At 35.4% G+C, this 13326-nt stretch overlaps 1 protein-coding gene across 10 annotated transcripts in view; it reads left to right on the top strand.

The window, feature by feature from the left end:
• The window catches only part of EVI5 (ecotropic viral integration site 5), a 205896-nt gene that overhangs the window by 65738 nt on the left and 126832 nt on the right, over positions 1–13326 (top strand). For all 10 annotated transcript variants that reach the window (XM_045064863.1, XM_045064856.1, XM_045064857.1 and 7 more), the window contains 7 exons: positions 1765–1954; positions 2601–2825; positions 3763–3837; positions 7975–8100; positions 9762–9905; positions 11588–11677; positions 11867–11964. In XM_045064863.1, the coding sequence (XP_044920798.1) occupies positions 1765–1954; positions 2601–2825; positions 3763–3837; positions 7975–8100; positions 9762–9905; positions 11588–11677; positions 11867–11964 (948 nt within the window). The remainder of the gene's footprint in view (positions 1–1764; positions 1955–2600; positions 2826–3762; positions 3838–7974; positions 8101–9761; positions 9906–11587; positions 11678–11866; positions 11965–13326) is intronic.

Raw genomic sequence — 13326 nt, 5'->3', positions numbered from 1 at the left:
TTTTTTTTTTTTAATTTTTTATTTTTTTTAATATGGAAATTTTGATTTTATTTCAACTCAGTCAATATTTATTTACTTTGAATCAAGTTAAATGCTCTCAGGGATAGAAGGATGAGTAAGTTATAAATCTCCCATACAAAGGGTGTATCTGTACTCTGTTTAGTAGGGTTTGGCACATATGTATTTTTCTTTATTGGTTTTTATTTATCTTAAATTACTACTGGGATCATTTCTTATATCCTAAGCAGATGATTTTCTGAAGAAATTACTGGAAGTAAATAGTAGCCGTGTTAAAAACAAATAGATCTTTTAGGACCCTTATTTGAATGACATGTAATTTACATCTTTATAGTGATGGAGCCACATTTTCTAACCTTTCTTTATAGACTGTTTCTTTATGAAAGAAATAATGGGTTTGATGTTGTGGTGAGTCATGAAATTGGTCTCCGAAATTATCTTAATTCATCTTTCAGCAGATAAGAAAACACAAAGGTGATAGGACCTTAAGAGTGAAGAAGTCTTAGTTTGAGAGTGTGAACCCAGTGATAAATAACAGCTGTTAGTGGCCTGAGTTTTTGAGAGAGAGCAGGGATTGTGGAGATGGAGTGGATTAAAGTCTTCCATCTAAAAGAAGCAGCTCTTACTTTGCTATACCTTGTTGTTCCTATGCAGAAATATGGGTCTGGTTTTGCCCTTTTTATTTTTCAGGAGAATCCTCAGAATTGTAAATAAATATAAATATAAATATATATGTATATAAACAAACAAGTGAAATCTTCTAATTTTAATATTAATAATTGTTGAATTTATACAAACACTGCATGGCCAAACAAAACACTTTGTTTAGGCAGATTTATATATGGGTCGAGAAAAATAAAAAGAGAGAAGGGATTTGTATGATTTGTATGGCTCTGCCTTGCTTTTTTCTAGCCCAGGACATATTCTAAACATGTTAGAATTCTTTCATAGAATTCTTTCATAGAATTTTTATACCTGTTCCAACTGTAGTTTCTTTTTTCCTGAAGCCCCTTTCCCCAACTGTTTTTCTTACCAGATTTCTTTTAGTTTGTATTTTTAGTGGAGATGAAGGGAAATTATGATGGGACTAATAGCACTAAAATATTTAACATAATTTACTATCAAGTTCTGAAATTTTGGGGCATCTGGTGACTCAGTCAGTTATGCATCCAGCTGTTGGTTTTGGCTCAGCTCATGATTTCAGGGATGTGAGATCAAGCCTCATGTCAGTCTCTGTGCTCAGTGAGAGTGTGGAGTCAGCTCAAGAGTCTTACGTCCTGGGGCACCTGGGTGGCTCAGTGGGTTAGAGCCTCTGCCTTCAGCTCAGGGCATGATCCCAGGGTCCTGGAATCAAGCCCCGCATCGGGCTCTCTGCTCAGCAGGGAGCCTGCTTCCCTTCTCTCTCTGCCTGCCTCTATGCCTACTTGTGATCTCTGTCTGTCAAATAAATAAATAAAAATCATTTAAAAAAAAAAAAAGAGTCTTATGTCCTTCCTCTCCCTACCTTGTGGCCTCACCCCAGCTCTCTCTCTCCGTCTCTCAAATAAATAGTCTTTAAAAATTTTTTGAAATTGCTATGCTTAGATGAAAAAAAAATGTAGCAGTAATTTTATTGATACCAATCAGATATTATTGAAATTATGCATATTCTAAAACCATGGCTATAGTGAAGTTCTAAGTATCATCATTGCTTCGTCTAGTGTCACTGTGAAATTAGATCTTGAGCAGTTTTTAATTATGTTTTAGATTATTAGAGACGGATAGTAAGTCTTTAAGATCTGTAAATGGGTCAAGAAGAAACAGTGGCTCCTCCCTTGTATCAAGTTCATCAGCCTCTAGCAACCTCAGCCACCTTGAAGAAGATTCTTGGATTCTTTGGGGAAGAATTGTTAATGAATGGGAAGATGTACGCAAAAAGAAGGAAAAGCAAGTTAAGGTATTCATATTCCTTGTTGAAGTTCTTCCTCTTATTCCAAAGGGGCATTAAGGCATGGATTAATAGAAGATTTAAAAAATAAAATCAGATTCTAGTACTTCGCAAGTGCTGTAATAAAGAGCTCTACTTTATATGTTTTCGTATTAAAGTATTGACTTACAGATATCAGTTTTTATAGATGCCTCCTAATGGTAGATATATATAACTGAAAATTATTTTGGAGATTAAATCCTCGCATTTTATACATTCAGGAATGAAGTTGTACCATCTGACATCTTTGAATTATTGGTATTTTATTTTTTTTTTTGCCTAAAGCCCCTCTTTGAAAGGTAATGGTTATTGTGCTTTCATTCACAGCTCTGCAGATTATCAGTTACTTTCTTAATAGCTTTAGAGGCCATACTTTGGGAGAAATGTTAAGAATTTATCCATGGGATTGTAGCTCTCTGACCAGAATAGGACACCCCCAAGGGCCAAATCTTAGCCTTGGGTAAAAGGTTCCTTAGTCTTAAGAGTAACTTTGTGAATTATAAATTTGACAAAGTGTTCCATCCCATTCCAACCTCTCATAAATCTTCTTTGGCTTTTAAGGTAGGAGACTTAAATGGTTCATTTAAAAATTTTTATTTTACTTTTTTATTTTTAGGAGCTTGTTCGTAAAGGGATACCCCACCACTTTAGAGCAATAGTTTGGCAACTTTTATGCAGTGCACAAAATATGCCAATTAAGGATCAGTATTCAGAACTCCTAAAAATGACCTCACCATGTGAAAAATTGATCAGAAGGGACATTGCTAGAACTTATCCTGAACACAACTTTTTTAAGGAAAAAGATAGCCTTGGACAGGAGGTTTTATTTAATGTAATGAAGGTAAGTTCTATTTATTCATTTTTTGAAATGAATTCTCAGAAGATTGAAATTATACATATAATGAAGCATGAACCTTCACCTCAATAATGAGTTTCTTTTGCAAAAATTTGTTGTTAGCCTAATTTCTGCTTTATTTTTGATGCTACATTACTGTCTAGCTTGGAGAACTTAGGAAATCCATCACTTTATTTAGTACTAGTTGGTTGAAATCAAATAACCTGTAAATCACTATACACCGTAGAAAGATAATCTGTGAAAATAGATAATTTATCTTCTGTGAGTTTTACAATCCAGAACAAAATTTTCTGCTTACTATGGCCAGCACTGTTAAAATTTCTTAGCCCTTAAAAGTGTTTGCCATTGTAATTTTTTCTTTCAATATTGCCTTTCTTCTTCTCATAATCCTTTCCCTTTCAACTACCTCTGCAAAATACTAATTTCTTCTTAAACCATTTCAGTTTTTCCATTGCTTTACCATGATTTTACTCTGGTTTTATTTCAGATAAACATTTTTTAAACTTTGTTACTTCACTGAGTACAAATTCCTTTATTTTCTTGTCCTTAGGAGCTGTCGATTTCTAATTGGGAAACTGTCAAAAGAAAATTTTATGTAACCATTCACTTTTATATTTATATATTTATGTAATATTTTATAAATATTTAATATTTAATTAAATATAAATATTTAATTTTTACTATTATCTATTTAATAAGCATTTAAATATTTAATTAAATATATTTAATATATTTATAAATATTTATAAATTTATATAACAAATACAAATCTTCTACTTTATAAACAATTGTAGGATAACCTGTATAACAGCAAGCAAAAACTTTTCTAAGAAAAATGGTCTTTACTCCACTATGTCATGATTTTTTGGTTTTTAGAGAAGGAAGATATGTTAAAGTATTCTGAACATTTTTTACTTTTTAGGCCTATTCTTTAGTGGATCGTGAGGTTGGTTACTGTCAAGGAAGTGCTTTTATAGTTGGATTGTTGCTTATGCAGGTAAGTTAGAACAAGTACTAAATGTCTGATTAAGTTCTTTATTGAAGTTGGATTGGAGAATTTAAAAATCATCCTTGTTTTTATTTAGCATTAGATAGTGGGAGTTTTTCCCTAGGCATAATTTAAATAGGGATATTTAGTTTGCCGTTTAAAATATTAAGTGTTGAAAATAACATATAAACAATAATATCCTGCTACTAAACAAAATTTCAGCTTCTTGGTATCTACATTTGGACCATAATATTCCAGTAAAGCCTGTATTACTTTTAAATCTTAACTTATCTGTCAATATTTAATAAAAACTCATCTTTTCCGAACCAAGGAGGACATGACTGAAGTGTTGGTATAAAAATCTTACTAGTATCATACATCTTTGCAGATTTACACAGAAATTTTGGTTGTCATAGAGTTGAGAGTTTGTTATGCCTATCTTGTTATAGGCTCTAAAATAGAGGTCCTCAGTTACTCTTACTGTCTCAGAGATATAACCTATATTTCCATTACAGGCGAATAATTTTGGAGTGGGTTTGGGTGGGATGTTTTCAGAGTCAGGGGCAGGGTCATCAGTTTATGTCTTTGAAGGGAAATGGCAAGTAGTGTTTTCTTTTCACCTTTGTTGAAATTTTTTTCTCAAGTCCATCATATCTATATTATTCTCACACTAAAATGTAATCTGAAGAGAAATGGAGATAGCTTGATTTGAGTCAATTATATATATACGTGCTGGTTTTTGCATCTCAATACTGCCCTGAATTCTTTGAATGTGGACTAGATTATTTAATCTCTTTCTGAGCTTTAATTATGTAATACTGTCTACTTTAAGATTCATTGTGAGGTCTTCTGAGATAATAAATATAAAAACCTATTATGATGTTTGCCACATAGTAGACATGCAATAAAAGTTCAGGGACTTGCCCAAGATCACTTTTCTTGGTAGATAAAAGCAGAGTAGGAATCTGAAACTCTTCCCTTATACTTTCTTCAATTTCCCAACAGTTCTGCCCGAGTTTTAAAGCTCTATAATTGTCACATTACTTTTCTGAGTAAAAAAAACCTGATGTTAGAGACATTGATGTCAGATGTCCATTTCTAGGTGACATTGGATTGTAAATAATAAAAACAAAACTAGATTTGTTAATATCGAGGTATAAAGGTTTTGTACAATTGTGATTTTTCCTAATTTGTGATTGATTAATATTGGTGGGATTTTTACTATTGAACTCAGGCATTTCTATTATAAGTCCAGTGATTTTTTTTTTCATAATTGTATGCCTTTTACTTTCATATTAGCTCCAAAATAATCTTTCTGTAGTCATTTCTATTGAGGATTTAAAGAGCAGCTTTACCATACCTGAGTTAGGACTCTCATAACAGCAGACCTAGCTCTGTAGGAATCCTCAGGAGCAATCACATTTTCCTTCAGGATACTGTAGGCTGGTAGTGGTACTTTTATTTAGTGATGAATTTACTTAGCTAGTATTGTCAGTGCAGCTAATACATTACCATAGTAATAATTTTCTAGCCCAGGGTTATAAGCTAGAAAGCATGGTTCAGCCAGATTCAGAAGCACTCCGTCTTTGTTTCTGAAGCTTATTCTGTTATACCCTTTGCTGTATTGCCTCTAACAGCTTGGCAACACAACTTGGAGTCTGAGAAAAATTTTTTTGCAAAGTTAGTATAATTAGTACATGTTGTTTTATTTTATTTTATTTTATTTTAAGATTTTTTATTTCTTCCTGTAACAGAGAGAGAGATCACAAGTAGGCAGAGAGGCAGGCAGAGAGAGAGGAGGAAGCAGACTCCCTGCTGCCCAGAGAGCCCGATGTGGGACTCGATCCCAGGACCCCGAGATCATGACCCAAGCCAAAGGCAGAGGATTAACCCACTGAGCCACCCAGGCGCCCAGTACATGTTGTTTTAAAATAGCTAAAAGTGGGGGCACCTGGATGGCTCAGTGGGTTAAAGCCTCTGCCTTCAGCTCAGGTTGTGATCTCAGGGTCCTGGGATTGAGCCCTGCATTGGGCTCTCTTTTCAATGAGGAGCCTGCTTCCCTTCCTCTCTCTCTGCCTGCCTCTCTGCCTACTTGTGAACTCTGTCTGTCAAATAAATAAATAAAATCTTTAAAAAATTGCTGGATATATGCTTTGTGTGTGTGTGTGTGTATATATATATATAATATATATATATAATATATATATATTATATATATATATTTTTAAGGTTCATTTGTTTGTTTATTTAGAGCTGGGGAGGGGTGGCAGAGGGAGAGAGAGCACATGAGAGGGGAGAGGTCAGAGGGAGAAGCAGACTCCCCGCTGAGCAGGGAGCCCCATGTGGGACTCCATCCCAGGCCTCCAGGATCATGACCTGAGCCGAAGGCAGTTTCTTAACCAACTGAGCCATCTAGGTGCCTGCTTTTTGTATATTTTAATACTCCTATAAAATTAGGTATATTTTTGTCCCCATTAGACCTTTGCAAAAGGCATGGATTCTTGTTAAGTCAGCGTCATGGAGAAAGTATGTAGTAGTGCAATTTATGTGAGATTCAAGGGCCCAGATTCTAAAAGAAATGAGTGGCTATAAAACAACTAGGTGATTGTTCTTCATATTTATATTTTACTTGGTGTCACACTTTTTCATTTTACGACCATTGTTTCAATCTTTTTGAGAATGGCCCACTGATTTTTTTTTCTTTTTGGGCTTTTATTCAATTACTTCAACTTACTTTTTAAAACATACTGTCAGTTCCCATATCAGTACTATTGCAGAGGAGGAAGAGAATGAAACTTTTTTTGATATGTTCCGAAAAGAATAATTTCTTATAAGACAAAAAAATTTATTCATTCCCACTGTGACTAGAATGATGGGTGGTAGGGGCAGAATGCAAATGGGAAGATAGTGGGAGGAGAAGAGGTTAGAGAAGTAGTAAGGGGTCATGTAATGTAGGATCTTGTAAGGATTTTGGCTTTTACTGAGGATATGAGAAGCCACTAGAGTATTTTGAGCAGTAGAGTGAAATGATCTAATTCATGCTTTGAAAGGATCACTCTGGCAGCTCCACACTGTATGGGGAATAGACAGTTAGGAAGGAAGCACAGGGAGGTGGCAGCGTGCCCCATGAATAATGTAGGAAAAATAACTGGATTTAAAGCCAACGGCCAGGAAAGAATTCTTGAGATGTCTTTGGTGCAAAAGATGGTTTTATTAAAACACAGGAACGGGACCCATGGGCAGAAAGAGTTGCACTGGGGTCATGAGGAGTGGCGCATTATATACTTTCAAGTTGGGAGGGGTTAGAGATAATGTAAATTCTAAGGAATTTTGGAAATAAGGTTTCCATAACCTTCACATCTCACATAAGGCAAATGTCTACATCCTTTCAGTGGCTTCTAAAACCCTATGTAATTTGGTTCCCTGTATTTCTCCTTCATAACCTAACCGCCACTTGTAGAATTCCTCCTAATTAGTAGTCTCCTATTTGCTGTTCCTTGAACATGCCAATTGTGATTCTACTTCAAGGTCTTGTGTTATTCATTCTCCCAGCACTGTTCTTTCCTTAGTTGCTCCCTCTTTCCTTAGTTGCTCCCTCTTTCCTCAGTTGCTCCCTTATTTCTTCATTATTCTGTTCAAGTGCTTTCTTATCAAGGGGCTTTCCTTAATTTGCCTACATAAGTAGCAGTGTATTTTCCAGCATTTCCTGTTTCCCTACTCTGTTTTATTTCTATAGCACTCAGAACCATCTGGCTTACATATTAATTGATTTATTACATGTATTGTCTCTCTACCCCCGGTAGGATGTTCAAGTCCCATGAGGGTAAAGTGCTTATTTTGTTCACTGGTCTGTACCCAGAACAACAGAAGTATCTGGCTCTAAATGAATATTGGTTGATTGAATTCATGAGTTGGGCAAGTGAGGCAGTTAGTCTCATAGGATATAAGATTTATTTGACTTCTTATTCTAAGAATGGGAGATTAGAACCTTTTGATTTCTCCTTCATTGTTCTTGACATTGTATCACATGGACACTGAAAACAGTGTTTATATAAAGATGAGGGGTACTTAGTTTAAATAGAATTTAGCTTATTTGTGTATCACAGAACATTAACCTGTTTGCCTTTTTTTCCCCTCCTAATGTAGATGCCAGAAGAGGAAGCTTTCTGTGTATTTGTTAAATTAATGCAAGATTATAGACTTCGTGAACTTTTTAAACCAAGTATGGCAGAATTGGGGCTTTGTATGTACCAGTTTGAATGTATGATACAGGTAAAATTGTAGTGTTAACAAAAAGACGTATTGCCTTTATATTTGCATCATCTTGGTTTGAGTGACAACTAAGCAAATTTAATGTTAAAAGCATTATAGCAATTGAAAAATTAGTGTTTTAATCGTGTGATCATTTGTTGATTGGTTAACACAATAGGTCTACTTTCCAGTTAGATGCTGTTTGCAAGTAGATCAGTCTGGAACTTGACTGCAGTTTTCATATTCAGACTTTAAGCATTTGTGCCAAATCTATCAAAACCACATTGCCTAAATGCATGAATTTCCTTTTTATGCCCTATTGTATTCTATTGTTATGTAGACTGTGCTGTCGTAGGAGCTCATGACATGACACTGACATCCCTTAATTTCCTTTGAGACTTGTCTGTTCAGGTTCTTTCAGTCATTTCTCCTGCCTTTCCCTTTGTATCTCACTCTTTTGCTAGCCTGTAATCTTTTCTTAAAATAAGGCTTTTATGTTGCTAGTTTAAGACCGAGAGTTTAGTGACTGTGTGATGGTGTATAGAACAGGAGGAGAGGAATCAAAATCAAGTGAAAAATATTTTTGGAATATTTTGCCTTTCTGGAGTTAATTTACATATATATGTAGTAGACTAAGATATATATATATTATTAACTAATACATAGATATTGTATAAATTAGCTTACTGTATTATCTGGTAATATAATGGTATAAATATTTTCATTTACTTAAATTTCAGTTAGATAAACAGAACTTTAAGAATTTGGGTTAATGATTCAGCTGACATAAGAGCTTATTACATTTTACAAGTCTCCTTTCCCGGGGGAGCCTTACCTAGAAGAATTTCAAAATCCTTACTTCTGTATTTGTCGGGGGGGAAAAAGGGATATGAAAAATGTTGGCACATTTTAAAGAAAATGACAAAGTAGGTCTTGAGATTATTGTTAGTTAAATTTTTCTTTCTGAAACGGTAGGATTTTTTAAAAAAGATTTTATTTACTTATCTGAGACCGCGCGAGTGCGCATGAGGAGTGGGGAGGAGTAGAGGGAAAGGGAGAAGCAGACTCCCTGCTCAGCAGGGAGCTCATTGTGGGTCGGGGAGTTCAGACCTGACCTGAGCTACCCAGGCAATGTAGGCTTGCCAACATAATCCAAGCCATGTAGGCTTGTTTTTAACCAACCTTAATCTCTCTTGGTTTATCTTCAGTTAATGTGTCATTTTTGTTTTGAATTTCTAGAATTGAGGAAGCATCTGTATCTTAGGTGAGAGGGTAGGAGGGTAAGGATAGGTAATCAAAGGTAAGTAGATAGTACCTGAAAGTATTTGAGCATAGCATTTCCTTCCTTTAAAATTTTTTTTGGAATAATTATAGTTTACAGAAAAGTATTGAAAATACAGACACCTATGTTCCTACCAACATGATCAAACAAATATTAAAGTTTTATTTACTTGTTTCGTTATTTTTATTAATAAATGTTACAGGTACAGACTAAGTTCTAACTCCCCTTCCCTTCCCCTGATACTAACAATCATTCTGAATGTATCAATTTCTGCATCTTAACTTTTCCAAGTGATGCCTTATCTTTGTGTTTGGTATAGGCTTATCTAGTGTACACAGAGTAATCTGGTTTAAAATGGTCAATTTTACTGTGTTTTAATTAATTCTTTTCTTCTCTTTAGGAGCATCTTTCAGAGCTCTTTGTGCATTTTCAGTCTCAGAGTTTTCATACCTCAATGTATGCATCATCCTGGTTTCTAACAATCTTTCTTACGACTTTTCCATTACCAATTGCAACAAGGATATTTGATATCTTTATGTCTGAGGTAAGCTAATGGTTAGGCTGAGCAAAGGAATCATTGGGTTAATCATTAGTGCAGGGCAGTGAGGAGAGCAATAAAGGAAATCCATGTGTTCCATACTAAACTACTTAATGGATATTCTCCTTTAAACCTGTAACAACGCTATCAAGTACTGTTAATACATTTAATAGATGAAAAATGAGGAAGCTGAGACTTAGAGGAAGGTTGAGTAGCTTGTCTGTGGACACACAGCGCGTAAATAGTGTAATAACCATTGTTCAAATACAGGCAGTCAAAACCTGGAGCCTACACTCTTTTTTTTTTGACAGACAGAAATTACAAGTAGGCAGAGAGGCAGGCAGAGAGAGAGGAAGGGAAGCAGGCTCCCCTCCAAGCAGAGAGCCCAATGCGGGGGTTGATCCCAGGACCCTGAGATCATGACCTGAGCACCTCTGCAGAGGCCTTAACCCACTGAGCCACCCAGGCATCCCTGGAGCCTACACTCTTAAGCATCTGTATCACCTCCTGATTGATTCAGTGAGAATTAGTGAAAAGTAAAATTTGCCTTACAGCTAATATTATTGCTCTGCATCTGTTACTGAAAGAGCAAGAAGTATGGAATATAATTAAATTTCTTCTACTTAATTATATTGCAGGTAGTCCTTTTAATTGTCATTGTCATGTTGTGATCATCCTTTGTCTTTTTTTTTTTTTTTTAAAGATTTTATTTATTTATTTGACAGAGAGAAATCACAAGTAGATGGAGAGGCAGGCAGAGAGAGAGAGGGAAGAGGCTCTCTGCTGAGCAGAGAGCCCGATGCGGGACTCGATCCCAGGACTCTGAGATCATGACCTGAGCCAAAGGCAGCGGCTTAACCCACTGAGCCACCCAGGCGCCCCCATCCTTTGTCTTTTATTCTGTATTTTGGATGAGAAGGTAGGCAAGTAAGGTTAGGTGACAAACGGTGAATAGCATTTGAAAGTGTTATTAATTATTACTAATAATGGCTGGCTGGCTCAGCCAGGAGAGCATGTGACTCTTGATCTCAGGGTTGAAGAGCTTACTTAAAAATAAATAAGTAGGGCGCCTGGGTGGCTCAGTGGGTTAAGCTGCTGCCTTCGGCTCAGGTCATGATCTCAGGGTCTTGGGATCGAGTCCCACATCAGGCTCTCTGCTCAGCAGGGAGCCTGCTTCCTCCTCTCTCTGCCTGCCTCTCTGCCTACTTGTGATCTCTGTCAAATAAATAAAATAAAATCTTTAAAAACAAACAAATAAATAAATAAGTAAATACATAAATAGAACATCTTAATCAGACCCACTGTTAGTTTTGTTAATTATATCTTGGGAGGATTAGCTTATATTACCTAGTTAAATTAGTTTGGAGCCAGCAAACTGTGATTTGTGTACTGACCATCTGGTTCAGATACCAAATCCGTCCTTTCACTTATTTTTGTAGTTTTCTTGGAACATAGCCATGCTGATTTGTTGTGTTATCTCTGTCTGCTTTTGGTCTTAGTTGGATGTTTAATGACGGTAACCACATAATCCACAAAGCCTTTAATATTTGCTCTCTGACTCTTTACAAAAAAGTTTGCCAATTTCTAGTAAGATCCCTAAATGTTTACCTTAGTATTCTTTTGAATGATTAATTTTTGTCAATGGAAGAGTAAAATAAATTTGGTTTTATAAAAATGTGTTTCCACAGGGTTTAGAAATAGTGTTTCGAGTAGGATTAGCACTTCTTCAGATGAATCAGGCAGAACTGATGCAACTTGACATGGAAGGGATGTTACAGGTAGGTCAGTTCATGATTCCTTGAGTGTCTTCAGATTTTACTGTTAATTAGTTAATAATAAATAATTAAGTTTATAATTATATAAATAACTTTATGTATTTATTTAAATTTATGGTTATATAAATAAGTTTATAGTTAATAATAACTAAAACACTAAGTGGTTCTTATACTTTGATTGTGTTTTATTAGCACTTTCAGAAGGTCATTCCACATCAGTTTGATGGTGGTCCAGACAAATTAATCCAGGCAGCTTACCAAGTCAAATATAACTCAAAAAAAATGAAAAAGTAAGTATTTTGTAATTCTGGTGTTTAGTCATGGTTATTTGTTGAAGCATATAGGAGAATAAATAGAAGTATCAAAATAGTCTAGTGATAAGTGCAGTATTCTGCCTCAGTTTATAGAACAGTAGAACTTTATTTGGTGGTACTGGTTTCAATATAACATAAATTTAATGTTGGAATTTCATACGTCTCTTAGTAGTAGTGCTTGGGACCATTATGTATTACCTGTGAAACTTCCCTTTCCCATTCTACATTGACTGGAATTAGGCACCTGGTAAATGTATAGCTGTGATTGTGCTCTTATTTTGAAAACCACTTCTGTGGTGTCATCCAACTTCACTGACATTGTTTTCTGCTCAGCCCCAGAGTGTCACTTAAGTTCAGGATTAGCCTAACCAACAAGATGGGCATGAGGCATAGATTGAAAGTTTAAGTTTTTATTTTATTGTGTATTCTTTTCTTTTAAAAAGATTTTATTTATTTATTTGACAGACAGAGATCACAAGTAGGCAGAGAGGCAGGCAGAGAGAGAGGAGGAATCAGGCTCCCCACTGAGCCGAGAGCCCAATGTGGGGCTCGATCCCAGGACCCTGGGACCATGAAGGCAGAGGCTTTAACCCACTGAGCCACCCAGGTGCCCCTGTGTATTATTTTCTAATGAAACTTTTCTTGATACATATTTAATGGAAGTTCAAGGTAACCAATCTTGGCCCCCAAAGATTAATTTTTTGAAATGTGATAAAGGTATTAAGAATGACAGCTCTTATTCCTCCAGTTTCCAGTATTTAAACAAATCTTAGCCAGAGGTCATAATTACCATTCCTGACAATACTTTCTGTGGTACAAGATACTTTAAAATGATAGCAATACTATATGCTAACATTTCTCAATATCTTCACTGCTGTAACATAAAATTCCAATCAAGTATAACACATATCCCCATGGATGTTCCTACCCAAGAGAAGTATATTAGAATATGAGTGATAATTATGTTATTAAAATTAGCTCTAGCAGGACCTGGGTGGCTCATTCTGAGGTTAAGCGTCTGCCTCTGGCTCAGCTCCTGATCTTGGGGTCCTGGGGTTGTGCCCTGAATCAGGCTCTCTGCTCAGCAGGGAGTTTGCTTCTTCCTCTGATCCTCCTCCCTTCTTGTGCTTGCTTTCTATCTATCTTTCAAATAAATAAATAGAATCTTAAAAATAAATAAAATTAGCTCTAATTTGCAAAAGCAAGCCAACTTATGGGCTTTCACTATTATTAATGAATTACTTTTGAACTTTTAAAATTACATTACACTATGATTTTGAGACATTATTGACCAAAAAGCAATTCTGTTCTATAATTGATAAAACTTTTAGGAGCCAT

Source organism: Mustela putorius, unplaced genomic scaffold, assembly GCF_011764305.1.
Source record: "Mustela putorius furo isolate JIRA1106 unplaced genomic scaffold, ASM1176430v1.1 tig00003853_pilon_pilon_pilon, whole genome shotgun sequence".
Lineage (NCBI taxonomy): Eukaryota > Metazoa > Chordata > Mammalia > Carnivora > Mustelidae > Mustela > Mustela putorius.
This window is presented reverse-complemented; position numbering and strand designations above follow the sequence as displayed.